Source organism: Elgaria multicarinata, chromosome 23 (genome assembly GCF_023053635.1).
Source record: "Elgaria multicarinata webbii isolate HBS135686 ecotype San Diego chromosome 23, rElgMul1.1.pri, whole genome shotgun sequence".
In the NCBI taxonomy this organism is placed as follows: domain Eukaryota; kingdom Metazoa; phylum Chordata; class Lepidosauria; order Squamata; family Anguidae; genus Elgaria; species Elgaria multicarinata.
Window position 1 is genome coordinate 9439922 of NC_086193.1, and position 20536 is coordinate 9460457.

The 20536-nt window shown below is 45.8% G+C and overlaps 1 protein-coding gene across 1 annotated transcript in view; it reads right to left on the bottom strand.

The window, feature by feature from the left end:
* Positions 1–17613, bottom strand: part of MYO1F (myosin IF) — a 60176-nt gene extending 42563 nt beyond the window's left edge. The window contains exons 1-4 of the mRNA XM_063147111.1: positions 17499–17613; positions 7813–7950; positions 838–927; positions 278–372 (exon numbers count right to left, since the gene is read on the bottom strand). Of these exons, the coding sequence (XP_063003181.1) occupies positions 278–372; positions 838–927; positions 7813–7950; positions 17499–17501 (326 nt within the window). The 5' untranslated portion in view covers positions 17502–17613. The remainder of the gene's footprint in view (positions 1–277; positions 373–837; positions 928–7812; positions 7951–17498) is intronic.
* Positions 17614–20536: the final 2923 nt, after the last annotated feature.

The window sequence follows — 20536 nt, forward strand, 5'->3', positions numbered from 1 at the left end:
GTGGAGAGATTTTATGTCTCCACCTCTTAGACAAGTGAGTTTTCTTTTAGTCTCACTCATTTGGCTACTGGGAAAAGGGTGGTTTATGACCAGCCGTGGCCATCACGACAGCCACTTTATGAATGAGCAAGCGCTGCTCCCATGGCAGCCATCTTGTGAGAGTGCCCAATGTTCCTCTTGTATCAAAAAGGTTGGGGAGCCCTGTCCTCTCAGCCCAAGACTCCAACCACGGACACCAGAATCCCCATCTGGCAGGGACCTGAGTTCTGATATTTACCTGATGATAACACATTGGTTCTCTCCATCAATAAGCATGTTCCGGTACATGTTGTCGGTCAGCGCATAGATGTGTGGTGGATTTTCATACTGCGCCTAGCACACAAAACGGAGGCATAAAGTCAGGGCTGTGAAACAGCAAGAAGAAGGCATTTGAAATTTGGCAGTCAAAGTAGTGAATTCTAGGGCTGTGCACCCCCTCCCTGAACCGGTTTGGGTCAGTCCGGACCTCCCCTGATCCACTCTGGAACTGGATCTGGAGTGAGATCCGGATTGATATTCGGCCCCTATTTTGCCCCCTCCCCCACTTACCTGGCGCAATCGCCAGGTAAGCCTCCCCACTTTCCTGGGGGGTGGGGGGGCTTACCTGGCGGGAGCTTCAGAACGGTCTGAATCGCTTCAGACTATTCCGCTCTGCTCCAAGCCGATCCGGACCTCCCCCGCTCCGCTCCGGAACCGGGTTTTGGAGGTCCGGATCAGCCTGCTCCACTTCAGATCTGGGGATCCGTAACGGAGCGGAGCACAGCCCTAGTGAATCCGGCCACCCGCAATAGGCCTTACCGCTCCTTGGTACAGCTCAACTTCTCGGTCTGTGAAGTAAGGCATCTGTTTGAACGGGTTGACAGAGATTAGGACCGGGCCGATATAGGTCTGGGCATCACTTGTTAAGGTCCAGATGGAGGAACATCGATATATCACCTTGCGTTCCTTGGGCTGAAACACATTCTCGGCTCCCAAAAACAGCCTTCGGATGCAAACCTCAAAACCAGCAGCATTTGGTTATCTCTCACGTAGGCCACTGTGGCCCTGTTCCGACAACATGCTAAACCATGTTGGTTAAGCATTTTGAGCTAATTATTATGGCTTTGCGTGTCATGTGACCTGTGACTTAGTGTGCCATGTGAACCGCTCCTAACCATGTTGGCGACCTAACCATGGTTCAACGACACTCACTAACCAATTGCTGCGAAAGAGTTATCGGCCTAACCATGGCTTAGCGTGTTGTCTGAACAGGCCCTGTGTGGGTGTATTCAAAATGGGAGGAGAAATAAAAGCAAATGTGGTCTTCAATGGCCATCAGATACGTATTATTGTTTCATGTAAATATTTTTTATACTGTACCACCTTCAGATATATATATATATAAAAGCATCTCAAAGTGGTGTAGAAAGTAGCAACAAGGAACAATACTATGTTCATGCACTAGCTGATATTTATTTTATTTTATTTATTGCATTTATATACTGCCCCATAGCTGAAGCTCTCTGGGTGTTGCTTAGGCCCCCTAAGATATATGTTTGCAGGGTAATCATCTTATTTATTTATTACATTTATATACCGCCCCATATCCGAAGCTCTCTGGGCGATTTACAAAAGTTAAAAACAGTGAACGTTAAAAAGTATACAACATTTAAAACCATCAAAAGTATAAAAACAACAGTATAAAACAACAGTATAAAACAACTACTTTAAATCTTTAAGTAGTAGGCTGGTGCTAAGCCTGTCAGTTAACAATGAAATGAATGAAAGTAGTTTCTTTTTTCTGCCTCTTTCACCCTCATGACAACCCTGCAAGGTAGGGTAGTGCTAGGCCTATAAAGTAACTTTAAAACGAATTAAATTCTTTCCTTTCTTCCTTTCTCTCTCTCTCTCTCCCTCCCTCCCTGATGCATGGTCAGGGCCACCACGATTTCCCTTGTCCCCACAGAAAATGAAAACTACAACTCCCAGCATGCCTTTCACCGTGGTGCCTGGCATGCCCAATGGGAGTCCTGCCACTGAGGCTCATGTAGGGTGACCATACAGAAAGGAAGGCAGGGCTCCTGTAACTTTAACACTTGTATAGAAAAGGGAGTTTCAGCAGGTGTCATTTGCATGCAGGCAGCACCTGGTGAAATGCCCTCTTCATCACAACCGTTAAAGCAGCAGGAGCCCTGCCCAGAGTGACCAGATACAAAAGAGGACAGGATTCCTTCATCACAAGGTTGTGATGAAGAGGGGATTTCACCAGGTGATGCGTGCATGCAAATGACACCTGCTGAAATTCTCTTTTCAATACAACCGTTAAAGATACAGGAGCCCTGTCCTCCTTTTCATTTAGTCACCTTACCTGTATATGGCAATGGGGGCATTCTCCCATCTTCTGCTGTATTTATAAATTCAATTTATTTCCTTCATACCCCTTCAAACTTGTCTTCATTTAATTGTTCTGTAGATCTACACCAAGCAGAACAGGACACTTTGAAAACGGTTTGAAAACTGAATCTGGAGTGTGTCCAGTGCCCTAACAGTTGTCACTGTTGTTATAAACCGCTTTAAAGCAGTAGTGTAGCTCCTGCCTTACATGCACTAAGACTTCTGTATGGTTCTGAGGATATCAGCATCGTTATGGTCATTGCTGTTGTTATTTGTGTGTATTTCCCCTAATTTGCACTCAGGGTCTCTAAGTCACTTGATTCTCTGTGCAATGGGAATTATTCTTGGAACAGGATAATGCAACTCCAAAAAATGTGCTTTTCTGTGGCTGCGTGATCACCCACCCACGGTATTGCACTCATGATCTTAAAGTCACTTGATTCAGTTTCCTTATTTGTGCACTGTAGGGTGACCCTATGGAAAGGAGGACAGGGCTCCTGTATCTTTAATAGTTGTATAGAAAAGGTGTCATTTGTATGCATGCAAGCACCTGGTGAAAGTCCCTCTTCAACACAACTGTTAAAGCTGCCTTCTTTTGTATCTGGTCACTCTAGCATAGCTCCTGCAGCTTTAATGGTTGTGATGAAGAGGGGATTTCACCAGGTGCTGCTTGCATACATAGAATCATTGAATCATAGAATAGCAGAGTTGGAAGGGACCTACAAGGCCATCGAGTCCAACCCCCTGCTCAATGCAAGAATCCACCTCAAAGTATCTTTGACAGAGGGTTGTCCAGCTGCCTCTTGAAGGCCTCTAGTGTGGGAGAGCCCACAACCTCCCTAGGTCACTGGTTCCATTGTCGTACTGCTCTAACAGTCAGGAAGTTTTTCCTGATGTCCAGCCAGAATCTGGCTTCCTTTAACTTGAGCCTGTTATTCCGTGTCCTGCACTCTGGGAGGATCGAGAAGAGATCCTGGCCCTCCTCTGTATGACAACCTTTTAAGTATTTGAAGAGTGCTATCATGTCTCCCCTCAATCTTCTCTTGTCCAGGCTAAACCTGCCCAGTTCTTTCAGTCTCTCTTCATAGGGCTTTGTTTCCAGACCCCTGATCATCCTCTGAACACGCTCCAGCTTGTCTGCATCCTTCTTGAATTGTGGAGCCCAGAACTGGACGCAATACTCTAGATACTAGACGCAATACTCTAGAAATACAAATAACACCTGCTGAAATCCCCTTTTCTATACAATTGTTAAAGATTCAGAAGCCCTGTCCTCCTTTGCATATGGTCACCCTGGATTAGGTAGGACCTGCAATATTTTTATATTCATAATATTGGGCATTAGGGGATAAACTTGACTTCCAACACTTGTCTCATTTGATGTAAAAATCTGGAGGACCACCCTTTTTCTTTCACTGCCTCCTGCCAAAATAGGTGAAGAAGTTAAAACGTCCGACAAAAGCCACATTTAGGCCTTGTGGTAAAAGCTGGGTGGGGAATCCTATTGACTCATGCCTGAATACAGAAGTCTTTACACAACAGCAGCGAAATACAGGGTGTGTTTTTTTAAATAAAAAAAACTTGTATTTTCTTTTCTTTAGTTTTTTAAAGAGGAAGACAAGTTTCCGGTTCTCCCTCTGTGTGTGTGTGTGTGTGTGTGTGTGTTGTTCCACAAAGCAAAAAAACAGATCTGGAGAAGTCAAGTCCCTTCACAGCCAAAACTGACGTGGGTTTTTATCAAAAACCCCAAACCAACCACGTTGCAAACGCCAGCCCTTTCCTGTGGGCAGCTTCACATGCAACGTGACTTCCCACGGCAAAAGAGGGTGTTTTTGCACACTGCCGTCACGGTTCCAGCTCCAGGTTTTGCAGGGCGCTTGGACAACAAACCTTGAAATGGCCTCCTCGTTTTTTTAGTCTTTCTCACAGCTACCGTTACCTAGGATGACCTTGGACAGGATCTACACTGCTGCTTTAAAGTGGTTTATAACAGTAGTGACAACTGTTGGGGCCCAGGACACACTCCAGATACAGTTTTCAAACTGTTTTCAAAGTCTCCTATCCTGCTTGGTGTAGATCTGGCCCATATGAAAAGGAGGACAGGACTCCTGTATCTTTAACAGTTGCACAGAAAAGGGAACTTCAGCAGGTGTCATTTGTATATATGGAGAACCTGGAGAAATTCCCTCTTAATCACAACCGTTAAAGCTGCCCTCTTTTAAATCTGGTCACTCTAGTATAGCTCCTGCAGCTTTAACTGTTGTGATGAAGAGGGCATTTCACCAGGTTCTCCATATATACAAATGACACCTGCTGAAGTTCCCTTTTCTGTGCAACTGTTAAAGATACAGGAGCCCTGTCCTCCTTTTCATAGGGTCACCCTACTTTAACAGCGGCATTGAAAAGGGAATTTTGGCATAGGGTCCGCCCACTCCAACCTCCCTTTAAATGGGTCACAAAGAAAAGGATTTGCTGGAGAGGTCTAGCATTCCTACAGGGATTGTCACGGCTTAAGCTAGGGTGACCCTATGAAAAAGAGGACAGGGCTCATGTATCTTTAACAGTTGTATAGAAAAGGGAATTTCAGCAGGTGTCATTTGTATATATGGAGAACCTGGTGAAATTCCCTCTTCATCACAACAGTTAAAGCTGCAAGAGCTATACTAGAGTGACCAGATTTTAAAGAGGGCAGGGCTCATGCAGCTTTAACTGTGGTGATGAAGAGGACATTTCTCCGGGTTGCCCATATATACAAATGACCCCTGCTGAAATTCCCTTTTCAATAGAACTGTTAAAGATACAGGAGCCCTGTCCTCCTTTTCATAGGGTCACCCTACTTAGCATGCCATGTGAACCATGATGGCTACCTAACCATGGTTTAAACTAGGGTGACCCTATGAAAAGGAACACAGGGGTCCTGTATTTTTAACGGTTGTATTGAAAAGGGAATTTTAACAGGTGTCATTTGTATATATGGGGATCCTGGTGAAATTCCCTCTTCATCGCCACAGGTAAAGCTGCCCTCTTTTAAATCTGATCACTCTAGTATAGCTCCTGCAGCTTTAACTGCTGTGATGAAGAGGGAATTTCACCAGGTTGCCCATATATACAAATGACACCTGCAGAAATTCCCTTTTCTATGCAACTGTTAAAGATACAGAAGCCCTGTCCTCCTTTCCATAGGGTCACCCTAAATAAATGGGCAGTGGGGAAAGTGCTCAGGGTTAGCTCCCCACCCTTGGTATGGGGCTACTGAAGCTACCCGTCCTAAAAGCCCTCCAAAACCTGGATCTAGAATGTCTTACCACTCATCTGGGGTGGCCAAATTTGGAGATGAGGCAGTCAAAGGAAGTACGAAAAGAGCCACAAACCACAAGGTGTTTTTCCCGCCTTCTTTTTCTTAAAGCGGAAGCCCACGCGGTGTGTGTGTGTGGGGGGGCAGTGACATATGCAAGACTGAGGCTTTCCACGTCCAGCTGCAAACAGGCTGCTACTTTTCCTGCAGCCTCCAGAAAATGAGAACTTGGTCCTCTGAGTCAGGACTGCAGGGAAAAGAGGGAAAGTGTGCCAGAAAAAGCGAGGAGAGAAGAAAAAACAAACTCTTGTGGATCAGGTGACCAATTCAGCACACAGATGTTTTAGGTTGACTTTTGGACTATAAGTCTGAGAGTTTCAGCTATAGGGTGACTCATAAACTGAATGAATAGAGGGACAGACAAACAGTTTCTTGGGGAATGGATCAAACTAGGGTGAACATATAGAAAGGAGGACAGGGCTCCTGTATCTTTAACAGTTGTATAGAAAAGGAAATTTCAGTAGGTGCCATTTGTATGCATGCAGCACCTGGTGAAATCCCCTCTTTATCACAGCAGTTAAAGCTGTGATTATGAAGTTGCCCATCTAGCTGAGGTTCCCCCCCCCCCCCGCATCTAGCAGAGTTTTTTTCACCCATCTAGCTGAGTTTTTTCCGCCTGTCTAGCTGAGGCTTTTTCACCTGTGTATCTGAAGCGTCGTGGACAGGAAGGAAAGGAGGCTGGGGAGGCCTCTGGATATGGCGTAAGTTGGCCTCCCCAGTCCTCTCTCCTCCCCGCTCACAGAACCGCCTCTTTCCCTTTTCTCCAAGGTTGCTTTTATCATCTTGGAGAGGCAGCTGATGTGGTTCTCTCCCTGCCAGCTATGAAGAGGAGGAGGAGAGGAAAAGCGCTCAGATTCCTGGCTCCGAGGTCAGAGCACTTGGTCCGACCTTGGATCCAAGAACCCTAAGTATCTTATGCCACCCTGCCCAGACACTGTCTAGGACCCCTAGTATGGCTTCCTTGATCTTCTCTAGCTTAAATACCCAGCTTGTTCTGCCATTCCTCATGCGACCTGGTTATAATTACTTAACTGCTATTCTGAAACAATGATACTCCCTTCTTCTTATTTGCTTAAAGGTAATTAATTATGATAACCTTTAACCTTTTTAGGTGGGGTTTCTTTAAATGTGAATGATTCACAGGTCTTTGTCTTTTATGTTAGAAAACCAAGCTCAGGGTACAATTATTATTATTAATTTAAATAAATAAATAAATAAATAAATATTATTAATGAAAAGTTGAAGCAACTGTGAAAAATATTACCACCAAATGGTGGTTTTCAAAAGCATTTTTGGGAAGTTGTTAGCAGGGGAATTCTTTAACCATCACCAGGATCTCGGTTTCATGGAACATTTGAACATGGGCCAAGAACTGGCAGTCAGTTGACAGCTGCCAAAAATGTGAGATGTGATGGCTGGTGATATTTAAGCAGAAGCTGCCATCTGCCAGGAACACTGCAGGTGCATCCTGCATTGTAGATCCTGCACTGAATAGGAGGTGGACTAGATGACCTCTGAGGTGTCTTCGAACTCTAAATTTCTATGAAAGATGCACTCATTTATGGGTTGTATCCAGAATTTCCCTCCCTGAAGAGGAAATGGTCTGTTTGTGGAAGAACGCTCTGCCTAATTTTGGCAGATCTCCCCTCTCCCCCACAGCTCACCCCATTCAGCAGGGTCCCCTGACTCTCTATGTAGCATTTTCAGGGGACTGGAGGAGCTGCCGTGGGAAGGAGGAGGAAGTCTACTTCCACCAGCACAGTTGATCTGGCTTAAATCTCCACCCATTGCTACATCTCCAACAGAGCCCCTGTTTAATTCCCATCCGTTATCTGATGCCTTGGTGTCATGTAATCCCTTTCCTAGAATATTTTACAAAAGCTTTCCCTAGAGAGGACAATAGATGGACCTACCTTGCAAGGTTCTTGAAATGATTGCAGAGATGTTCACCCAATAGGGCTTTTGATACTCAAACATGCTTAGGACTTTATTTTTAATGTATCCTCCCCACCCCCATACCTCTCTCTCTTTAAATCAAAGGATACAAAAATATAATCATCCATGAAACGCTTTTTTAGATTTTCAACAATGGCATCTTCGTTGATCTTGGAGAGCAGGACCATGTCGTCCACGCCACTCTGTTTGACATTGTGACTCTGCCAGTGGAATCTCTCTTTGCTCCCCTGGGGTGTGTAGGAGGAGAGAGAGAGAGAGAGAGAGAGAGAGAATTAGTCCATCAGACATTAATCCTGAGTCAGGTTACTGCTACAATGAATAATGATCCCTTATAGCTATAGGGACAGCTTTGCCCAATCCGGGTCCCTCCAAATGTTTTGGCCTACAACTCCCATCAGCCACAGCCAGCATAGTCAAGGATGATGGGAGTTGCATCTGGAGCATCCGTCAACAGGGAAGATTGACATAGCCCACAGGGAGGGAGCTTATTTTTGTCTGTGGGGTGGATTTCCCCCTGGGCCAATCCGATGCCTTGGATGATGACAGTGGGTGGGCCCATTCATGAAGCCCCTCCCTGACACCAGCTGCCCCACCCACTTTGCCTTTCTCTTTGTACAGAGGAGCATACTGCTCTGAGCTGCTGTCTGCACAGAGAAAAATTAATATGGGGGAGGAGCCTAGGAGCGGGGTGGAGTCCACAGAGATTCCTCCACAGGCCAGATTGAGAACCTCTGTGGGATTCATTCAGCCCAAAGGCTGGAGGATCCCTTCCCCTGCCATAGTGCATTTCAAGCAATACAGATGATGATGATGATGATGAAAAAATGTAGACAATAAATCATGGACAGTTAAGTTTCCCTGTTTCTCATATGAGACGTAGATAAAACAAACAGTAATAACTTCCAATAACTATTCTTGAATTTTGACCTGGTTCACTCATGTTATTGGATTCCCTTTGCAATCGATTGGCATTTGGTTCAAAATAAGAACTTTGGAAGAGTCCTGCTGGATCAGACCAAGGTCCATCTAGTCCAGGAATTTGTCCACACTGTGGCCAACCAGCTGTCGACCAGGGAAAACCCACAAGTAGAACATGAGTGCTTCAGCACCCTCCCACCTATGTTCCCCAGCAACTGGTGCAGACAGGCTTAGTGTCTCTGATACTGGAGGTACCACATAGCCATCAGGACTAGTAGCCATTGATTGTCTTCTCCACGAATTGATGCAACCCCCCTTTGAAAGCCATCCAAATTGATGGCTATCACTGTGTATTGTGGTAGCAAATTTCTTAGTTTAACTACGTGCGCTGTCGAGAAGTCTTTCCTTTTATCTGTCCTTAATCTCCCACCAGTCAGTCTCATAATATCAAACCCCTTTGCGTTCTAGTATTATGGGAGAAGGAGAAAAATGTCTTCCTATATCCCCCATTCTCCACACCATGCATCGTTTTGTCCACCTCTGTCATGTCTCCCCTTAGCCTCCTTTTTTCCAAGCTCAACAATCCCAGTTGATGCAACCTTCCCTCATAGGGGAGATGTTCCAGCCCCTTAATAATTTTCGTTGCCCTTTTCTGCACTATCTACAATATCTTTTTTCAGGTGCTGTGACAGTATTTCAAGTGGGGTTGCTCCAGAGATTTGAATTAAGGCAATATGATACTGGCAGATTTATTCTCAGTTTCTTTTCAAATTATGCCTAAGATAGAATTTGCCCTTTTCACATCTGCTACACGCTGGGTTGACATTCTCATCAAGCTGTCCGCCACAACCCCGAGATGTCTTTATTGGTTGGTTGCTGCTTGTTCAGATCCCATCAGTTTATACTTGAAGTTGGGATTTTTTGCCCCAACATGCAAAGTCCCCCAATTTAAGTTAAGTTTTCCAATTTCGCACAAGAGACATGGGTAAAACAAATCCTATATAATAACTTCCAACAATTATTCTTGAATCTAGATTTGGTGCATTCAGATTAATGGATCTCCTTTATAATCGACTGACAATTGTTTCAAATTGCTACCTTAACTTTCCTTAGCTGCTGTTTGGAGGGACCCGGATTGGGCAAACACATCCTCCTCCGAAAATAAGTCTACCACAAGATCCTGTGTTGACCAGTTGGTCATTGAGATGCATATTAAGAAAGCAATTTCTTAATATGCATGCAATGCACCAGGGGAAGAGCCTTCACCGTGGTGGCCCCCCTCCTATGGAACTCCCTGCCTCTGGAGGTCAGGCAGGTGCCAACTTTGTATTCCTTCCGGCGCCTCCTGAAAATGTGGTTGTTCCAGGAAGCCTTTCCTTCATGACCGGCCGTGGTTTATTTTGCATGTTGTTTCTTTTGAAAAAATGTACTTTTATTATGTTTCTTCTCCGTTTTTATTCTATTTTATCTGTTCACTGCTCCGAAAGTTTGAATGCGGAGCAGAATATAAATATTGCCAATAAATGACATAAATAAATAAATTTCATTCTGGGGGAGGCACATCCTGGACAAACTGTCGTGTTTCTCTGGAAACTCCTGCTTTCGATGGGAGGCAAATGAAGAGGCCTGCTAGGTAATCCACAAAGCTTTTATTAAGCAACAAACATCTCTTCCACCTGAAGAGAGTCTAATCTCTCGGAAACATCCCCCTAGGCAAAACTCTGCAAATTAAGCGAGACAATTGTCCGATTGAGGAGAACAGGAAGCCTTTCCCCAAACACTCGTAACTTCAGAGAGCCTGGTGTGGAGGCAGGTTCTGGCGCAATCCTAGTCGGACTGACTTTCTCACGCCTTCCTTCCGCTCCGTGCGTTTGAGCTTCTGGTGGACCCTAGCATCAGCTAGCTTGCTGGGGCGCTCTCCTCCGGAAGAAAGCTCACTTCCCACTGAGTGTGTAGGATTTGGCCTTGAGGAGATAAGCTCTGGAAAGGGCTGGTGAATCGCCCGTGAGAGCTTTCTCCCACACTCAAACAAGCTGGCTGGTATCTGGCACCACCTCCTCTAGTTCCGAATCTGAGTCTGATTGATGACCTGAAACACCTTCTCCCAAAACAGGGGCAGTAGGGTTAGCCATGACACAAGCTAAGAAAAATGGGTCACATTATCTAGGCCTTTGTTTTCACAGATAGATCAACTATCCATCATAGATAGTTGAGAGAACCATTTTCCCTGTCAAGGTCCATATTACTTCAGTCAAAATCTGTTAGGGGAGGGATCTGCATTGCAGCCGAGGTGGGGTGTCTTAAGCCAAAACATTGCAGACCTATTTAGCTGACCGCCTTCCCTCATACATTCCCAGACAAAATTTAAGATAATCGGAGGAGGTCTTGCCTATCATTCCAAAATGAAAGGAATGCCGCCATGAAGAACCACAATGGCCGGCCTTCTCTCTAGCAGCCCCACCCTCTGGAAAACCCTCCTCTGTATTGTATAGGGTGACCATAGGAAAAGGAGGACCGGGCTCCTGTATCTTTAACAATTGTATTGAAAAAGAAATGTCAGCAGGTGTCATTTGTATATATGGAGAACCTGGTGAAATTCCCTCTTCGTCACAACCGTTAAAGCTGCCCTCTTTTAAATCTGGTCACTCTAGTATAGCTCCTGCAGCTTTAACTGTTGTGCTGAGGAGGGAATTTCAGCAGGTTCCCCATATATACAAATGACACCTGCTGAAATTTCCTTCTCTATGCAACTGTTAAAGATATAGGAGCCTGGTCCTCCTTTTCAGATGGTCACCCTAGTATTGTAGAGCTGGGAAAAGTGCTGGAAAAGGGCAACTAAAATGATCTAAGGGGCTGGAACACCCCCCTAGGAGGGAAGGTTTCATTAACTGGGATTGTTTAGCTTGGAAAAAAGGAGGCCGAGGGGAGACATGATAGAGGTGTACGAATTTAGGCCTGGTGTGGAGAATGTGGACCGGGAGACATTTTTCTCCCTCTCTCAAAATACTAGAACCCAACGGGGTCATCCCATGAAGCTGATGGGTGGGAGAACCGCACTGGAAAGACTGTTAAGGGAGCAGTTCAATGCCTCCTCGGGTGACCATATGGAAAGGAGGACAGAGCTCCTGTATGTTTTTTTGTTTTTTTTTTGGATTTCTGAATCCAAGGTCAAAGACAGGGTTTTGACCCCAGAGTCAGGAATCCTCCCCTACCTCTTGCAACTGGTTTTAAGATGTTTTTAGGATGTTTTTAACAATACATATTATGTTTTAATTCAGTTTTATGTATTTTCTATTTACTGTTGTTCCACACCACGATCAGAACGGAGAGGCGGGTAAGAAATAAAATTATTATTATTATTATTATTATTATTATTATTATTATTATTATTTAACAGTTGTGTAGAAAACAAAATTTCAGCAGGTGTCATTTGTAGGCATGCAGCGCTAGAGTGACCTGATACAAAAGAGGGCAGGGCTCCTGCAGCTTTACCCGTTGTGATGAAGAGGGGGTTTCACCAGGTGCTGCATGCCCACAAATGACACCTGCTGAAATTCCCTTTTCTATGACACTGCTAAAGATACAGGAACTCGGTCCTCCTTTCCATGTGGCAACCCTACCCGTGACATCATCCGGAGCGGGGGGCATAGGGTTTTTTGGATTCAGGAATCCAAGGTTGGAGATGGTGTTTTGCCCCTGTCCCTTGCAACTGGTGCAGAGAGATCCATAAAGGCGACCTCAGAGAGGGGATAAAGGGCGTGCTAGTGAGCGGGGAAAGGAGCAGAGTGGGGAGGCCAGGATACGACATACCCTGAGGCCTCCCCAGACTTCTTCCCTCTCACTCCGACTTTCCCCAGTGAGTCCTGTCTAAACAAAATGCAGAGCTCCTGCATCAGGTCTAGGGTGACCATATGAAAAGGAGGACAGGGCTCCTGTATCTTTAACAGTTGCATAGAAAAGGGAATTTCAGCAGGTGTCATTTGTATATATGGAGAACCTGGTGAAATTCCCTCTTCATCACAACAGTTAAAGCTGCAGGAGCTATACTAGAGTGTCCAAATTGAAAAGAGGGCAACTTTAACTGTTGTGATGAAGAGGAAATTTCACGAGGTTCCCCATATATACAAATGACACCTGCTGAAATTCCCTTTACAACACAATTGTTAAAGATACAGGAGCCCGGTCCTCCTTTTCATAGGGTCACCCTAATCAGGTCCAGATCCATCAGGTCCAGGTCCAGGTCCATCAGCTTACGATCGCCATAGGATTGTACTGCAAATCCAGTTTCTAAAACTTCGTTTATTCACTGTACCACTGAATAAACGAAGGAGAGCAAATCTCTGGAAGAAATCCCCAATAAATAGGGGCAAACTGATAAATAGGGACAAACTGAGCTGATGACATAACGCTCCTAAACTCCAAAAGCCTGGTTCACACGTGACGAGAAGCCACCGTGGATCAATTCCCCCATGGGGCTTCTCCTAGTGGCCATTTTGAAGATGCGATCGATGACGTTGGTGCACTGTACACACAAACCCAACGAGGGTGGGGAATTGGGGTCCTTGACAAGCCAGCTATTGCCCTAAAACAGCCCATGGTTACTGGGTGGCTTGTCAGTCGGGCCAAATAAGAGTTGTTCGCTTAAACCTGGTTCGATTTCCCTCTGAGCAGGCACCATTTACAAATTGCCACCAGCTTCCTTCAGTTTTTGATTGATGCACAGCAAGCTGCTTCCTCTGAGGTTTTGCACCGTGGCCTGAAGAACTTCAGTTAAAAGGAAGGAGGAAAAGGGAACTCAGGGGGTTGAGAAAGCCGCCTGTACATTTTATGGGCCGTCATTTTGAAAAGGTTGCAAGGAAGGGGAACAGCTTGGTGCCCAATCTCAAGCCGTCCATTCTCAAACGGTCTCGCTCGAGTAACAAAGTCAACAGAATGGTGCACCCCTTTCTCAGGCTTTCGTTCAACGAGAAACCGGCTGCAGAGAAGGCCTCAAACTGCAACCCTGTATGAGTCGTTGCTCTGGGTTTCGCCTCATCTGAAGCAGGAGGCACTCCCCGCCTAGTGGATAAGCAGGGTTTCCTGTCTGGCACGTGAGCTTCGGCGACAGGAAGGCAATACGTAACTTGTGGTTGGAGTTGGCTGAGATGAAGAACCGATCAAGGGCCTAGTCCACATTGAGGTGGCAAACTTGGCTCTAAGCTGTACCACTTCAGAGGCGATTTGGGAGGTAGGATACATGACGGAACACTCCTCTGTATAATTAGGGTGACCCTATGAAAAGGAGGACAGGGCTCCTGCATCTTTAACAGTTGCGTAGAAAAGGGAATTTCAGCAGGTGTCATTTGTATATATGGGGAACCTGGTGAAATTCCCTCTTCATCACAGCCGTTAAAGCTGCAGGAGCTATACTAGAGTGACTAGATACAAAAGAGGGCAGGGCTCCTGCAGCTTCAACTGTTGTGATGGAGAGGGGATTTCACCAGGTTCCCCATATATATACAAATGACACCTGCAGAAGTTCCCTTTTCAATACAACTGTTAAAGATACAGAAGCCCGGTCCTCTTTTTCATAGGGTCACCCTAAAGGAGTGGTATGCTGAAAAAAGGCAGTTCCTGACGATGACAACAACAACAACAACAATAATAAATCTATTTCTTACCTGCCTCTCCATCTTGACCAAGGCATGGAACAACAACAAGCGATAAAATACATACAACTGAATTAAAACATAATATACATTGTCAAAAACATCCTAAAAACAACATCTTAAAATACCACTGGATAGGCCTGCTGAAAGAGATCAGTCTTTATAGCTTTCTTGAATGCTAGTAGACTGTTAAGTTGACGAGTCTCCTCCGGCAGGCCGTTCCACAGTCGGAGCAGCAGAAGAGAAGGTCCTCTGGTTAACAGTTGTTAATCTAGTTTTTGCTAGCTGAAGTAGATTCTTCCCAGAGGACCTGAGTGTGCGGGGCGGATTGTATGGGAGAAGGCGATCCCGCAGGTAGCCTGAACCCAAACCATGTAGGGCTTTAAAGGTGATAACCAACACTATACAACAGCCAAGCTGCTGCGTTCTGCAACAGCTACAACTTCCAAAACAGCTTTAAGGGCAGCCCTGTGTAGAGCTTATTGCAGCAATCCAGCCTTGAAGTTACTAATGCCTATACCACTGTTGCTAAGCTACCCCTGTCCAGAGGAGGCTGTAGTTGGTGAGCCAGCCCAAGCTGGTAAAAGGCTTTTCTCTCCAACTCCACTGTCTGGGACAGAGTGAGAAGCTAAGAAGAAGGACCAGGTGAATAAGTAGGTTGCAAGGATCAGAACGGGCCCTCAACAGACACCCAATCATGCCTAACATTGACGCCAGCCATGGGTACACCCCAGACCTAGGTCGACCACCTCAGTGAGGAGTAGATTCTCTACACCACCTTTGAAAAAAAAACACCCCTCAGCCAACGCGTTTTCACTTTGAGAGAAGCGGCGTTTCAGCGGCTGCTATTTTTAATGTTGACTTTTGGTTTAGTGGCGGAGTCGAACCAGGGCTCACGGGGGATGCAATGCCAGCACTTTTTTTTGCTTAGCAGGGATATGGATTTCATCTCCTACTCCCAGCTCCTAAGAATTCTGTGCTCCCTCTGAGCATAGCTGCAATATTTATTTATTATTGCATTTATAGCCCGCCTTTTTTCCTCCTAGGAAGCCAAGGCGGCGTACATAATCCTCCTCCTCCTCTCCATTTTATCCTCACAACAACAACCCTGTGAGGTATCATAGAATCATAGAATAGTAGAGTTGGAAGAGGCCTACAAGGCCATCGAGTCCAACCCCCTGCTCAATGCAGGAATCCACCCTAAAGCATCCCCGACAGATGCTTGTCCAGCTGCCTCTTGAAGGCCTCTAGTGTGGGAGAGCCCACCACCTCCCTAGGTTGGGCTGAGAGTCTGTGACTGGTCCAAAGTCACCCAGTGGGTTTCCATGGCTGAGTGGGGACTCGAACCCGGATCTCCTGACTCCCAGTCCAACACTTTAGCCACTACACCACACAGAAGCTGGGGTGGGTGGGGGTGGATGTTTTTTCCCCAGAAACAGTGTATTTTTCCCCAAAGTATCTTGAGGTCGCTTGGTTTGGAACATGCAATGAAGACCCATTCAGTTTACCAAAGTTGTCCTCCTGCAGAAGATGACAACGGTTAGAACTAGTTTGGTGTCCTGATGGCTAAGTGCAGTTTCCAGTATCAGAGGCAGTAAGCCAGTCTGCACCAGTTGCTGGGGACCATGGGTGGGAGGGTGCTGTTGCACGTTGTGCTGCCCTGGTCAACGGCTGGTCAGCCACTGTACGAACAGAGCACTGGACTAGATGGACCCCCAGTCTGATCCAGCAGGGCTCTTCTTATGGATGGACAAAGGTGCCTGCATTTTGGAGGTCTTCCTTTGATGTTGACATGGGACACTGTCATGATGAGCGCCTGTATTACAACGGACGGTCCTCTATTTGAAGAGCTGTCGGAGTACTTTCCTCCAGTTCGAAAGGCTCTCCAGTCCAAAGTTTAAAGAACAAGATCTTTCCAAAGGGAAAGTCAGGCCTTGAAATTGTTCATAAAAGCCTCTGGACAACAAACTGAGCAGTGGACACTGATGGCCCCCTGCTTCCAGCCTTCAAACCTTGGTGAGATGTACTCTGTTTCCACTGAAATTATAAGAAGAACTTCCAAACTTGCATCTGTGCATATAAGTTGGCGAAGGCTAATTTGTGTCCCTTTTCAGTGGCCACATGACTAGGGAGATGGCCTACTTAGTGATGGCACCACAGCTGTGGAAAAGCCTCCCCAAAGAGGCTTGCCTGCGGCCTTTGTTATGGTATTTTCAACAGCAGGTCAAGCAATTATCCATCATCACAGAGTGCAGGACACGGAATAATGGGCTGAAGTTACAGGAAGCCAGATTCCGGCTGGATATCAGGAAAAACTTCCTCACTGTTAGAGCAGTACGACAATGGAACCAGTGACCTAGGGAGGTTGTGGGCTGTCCCACACTAGAGGCCTTCAAGAGGCAGCTGGACTACCATCTGTCAGGGATGCTTTAGGGTGGATTCCTGCATTGAGCAGGGGGTTGGACTGGATGGCCTTAGAGGCCCCTTCCAACTCTACTATTCTCTGATTCTATTAATTCTTCCACCCATGCTAGGCCTTTTAAATTGTGATTTTAAAACTTGGGCTCCCAGTATCTGATTTGTAACTTGTCATGCTGCTAAAGTGGGTCACCCACTTTATCTTCTTCAAAAATTGATTCATTTTACTGTTTTGTATTTTAAGAAACCCAGAGGAGTCAGTGTGGTATATTGGCTAGCGTGTTGGACTGGGAGTCAGGAGATCCAGGTTCTAGTGCCTACTCAGCCATGGAAGCCCACTGGCCAGTCACAGACTCTCAGCCCAACCTACCTCACAGGGTTGTTGTTGTGAGGATAAAAATGGAGAGGAGGAGGAGGATTATGTATGCCGCCTTGGAGGAAAAAAGGCGGGAAATAAATGCAATGATAAATAAAGGTGCAGCAGAGACAAACAACAGATAATGCCTTTCTCCTTCGCCGGCGGTATTTCAGCAAAGATGTATCTCATTTCCCATTTAGGAGTCCGTAGAACTGAAAAACAGCTTTTCTTCAAGTGAGCACCAGGGCCATCGACATGGGCGTGAGCTACTTGGTCAGTGGAAGGTGCGTTGGGGGGCTTGCTCCCTCGCTCACATTTACTGGCACCATTGTCTGACACAACGTTGATCCGCGTTTCCGAGCAGCGCAAGGGTGGTTCTTAGAACAGGATGCCAAGACGTTATCTCTCTCCCCCACACCCTGCGGGGACTTACCATGGTCTTCCTCTTCTCCACTCTCCAGCTTGGCCAAGAACACCCCACCGCTGAGATGGGCCCGTCGCCAGCTTGAGTCACAGAGATCCACCAACGGCCATGGCCATGTTGCTGGTGAGGGACACGGCTCCGTCTTACCCTTTTTCCTTTCCTTTTTTTGAACAGCAGCGGTACTGACAGACAGAAGTGGAACTAAACTAATGCTAGACGAGTTCCTCTGCCTTCCCCCACCCTCGACTTCTCTCTCCCTCACTTCCTCCTTCAGGGTTCAGTTGATGGGGGTAGGTGGAAAAGAGATAAGAGACGCCTTTCTAGACTCAAAGTGAAGCTGAACCCACAATATCGAAACGCCTCTGTTCATCATGGTCTGGAACAGTGACACACACACAAACACATTTCAGTACCTGGTTCAAGACTGAACATTGGACGAACAAAGAGAACACCCTGATGTGTTGCCACAAGGCCGTGACTTCCACCAACCACAACCGATGACAGATGGTTGTAAAATTTGTAAATTTTCTGAGGTTGTCCCAATTTCTGCCCTCTTGAAAAGAGAGAGGAAGCTATGGGCAGGAACAAGGCTTTTAAGTGTGAAGCGTGCAATCTCCAACAGTGTGATGTGGCTGCAAGAAAGGCAAATGCTATTTTGGGCTGCATTAATAGAAGTATAGCTTCCAAATCGTGTCAGGTACTGGTTCCTCTCTATTCAACCCTGGTTATCATAGAATCATAGAATCATAGAATAGCAGAGTTGGAAGGGGCCTACAAGGCCATCGAGTCCAACCCCCTGCTCAATGCAGGAATCCACCCTAAAGCATCCCTGACAGATGGTTGTCCAGCTGCCTCTTGAAGGCCTCTAGTGTGGGAGAGCCCACAACCTCCTTAGGTAACTGATTCCACCGTCAAACTGCTCTAACAGTCAGGAAGTTTTTCCTGATGTCCAGCCGGAATCTGGACATCTCTAAGCCACATCTAGAGTATTGCGTCCAGTTCTGGGCTCCACAATTCAAGAAGGATGCAGACAAGCTGGAACGTGTTCAGAGGAGGGCAACCAGGATGATCCGGGGTCTGGAAACAAAGCCCTATGAAGAGAGTCTGAAAGAACTGGGCCTGTTTAGCCTGGAGAAGAGAAGATGGAGGGGAGACATGATAGCACTCTTCAAATACTATAAAAGGTTGTCACACAGAGGAGAGCCAGGATCTCTTCTCGATCCTCCCAGAGTGCAGGACACGGAATAACGGGCTCAAGTTGCAGGAAGCCAGATTCCAGCTGGACATCAGGGAAAACTTCTTGACTGTTAGAGCAGTACAACAATGGAACCAGTGACCTAGGGAGGTTGTGGTCTCTCCCACACTAGAGGCCTTCAAGAGGCAGCTAGACAACCATCTCTCAGGGATGCTTTAGGGTGGATTCCTGCATTGAGCAGGGGGTTGGACTCGATGGCCTTAGAGGCCCCTTCCAACTCTACTATTCTATGATTCTATAATTAAATAGGGTGACCCTATGGAAAGGAGGACAGGGCTCCTGTATCTTTAGAAGTGAATTTCAGCAGTTGTCATTTGTATGTGTTCAGCACCTGGTGATAGCCCCTCTTCATCACAACCATTCAAGCTGCAGGAGCTATGATAGAGTGACCAGCTACAAAAGAGGGCAAGGCTCCTGCAGCTTGAATTGTTGTGATGAGGTGGGGATTTCACCAGGTGCTGCATGCATACCAATGACACCTGCTGAAATTCACTTTTCTATACAAGTGTGAAAGATACAGGAGCCCTGTCCAACTTTCCACAGGGCCACCCTAAATTGAATGGCATCAATTCAGTGCACCTTTTGACCTCTTCGGAAGTTTTGAAGCGGAAATTAAAGACTCGGTTATTCCAGCAGGCCTTATTTCTTATTTCTTTGCTGATTGCTATATACTGCTCCTAGGCTGTACTGTTTTTATTGTAAGATTTGTGTTGTTGTTAAACTGCTTTTAACTTAGAAGAGGAATGACAAAAATGAATGATTTTGAAGTAATATGGAAACAGTTTTTGGACTTTGTATTATTAAGGGGGAGAGGGAAAACACCTCCAGAAGAATCAATGAGATTTTGGAAATCAGTATAAGATCCCTGGGTTGGGGGTGCACATGTTAATCAATGATTAGATCAAAGCAGAATTAAGTTAAGAGAATGTATGTTTATTAGTTTGTTTAAGTATGTATTATTATGTATTATGTATTACGGGGTTATTATTATATATCGTATTGTTTAGAAATATGGTTATTATGTAGTTATAGAAAATGAATAAAAACATTTTTTTTTAAAAAAACTGCTTTTAACTTATTATGTTGCCTAGAGTACTTTGTATATAGGCAGGTGATACATTGAATAAATAAATAATAAATAAATGCACACACACACACAATCTGGATTGCATTGCACCTGAGTTGGTGAGGGACCTGCAACTGATTGGCTGAGCGAGAGTGATCTCGTGGAATGTTGAGTCGCTCACAGAAATCAGTGGGTGCAGTCAAGTTTCAGTGAGGGAAAGGAAGGTTGTCAGGTTGGCTGTGACTAAAACCTCACATGGGGGGCCGGCTGAGGACTGGGAAGAGGCCCTTGTGTGAGAGACAAGGGGGGCAGAGGCTAGGGTGATGGGGACAGGATTTCCAGGAGAGAGAGAAGGTGCATATTGCTAGGCTTTGACTCTAGACATGAGTATCCTGCCAGTTAGGGGTTCCATGTTGTAAACTTGCATGACTAAAGGAGGCAAAATGGGCCAAGAAGCAGTGGCAGGACTGGGATGGGAAGCTAAATCTCCTTTGTTGATTTGAACTCGATGGGTCAGTTCTTCAGCTGCATGTTTGGAATCATGGAAGTGTCGAGTTGGAAGGAACCTTGGTGGCCATCTAGTCCAACTCACTGCTCAATCCAGGAGTCTTGCAACTACACCATCCTTGATGGATGACTGACCAACGTCCAGCGAAGGAGAACCCACCCACCTCCCAAGATTGTTCCATTGTTGAATAGCTCTAGCTATTGGAATGTTTCCCCCCC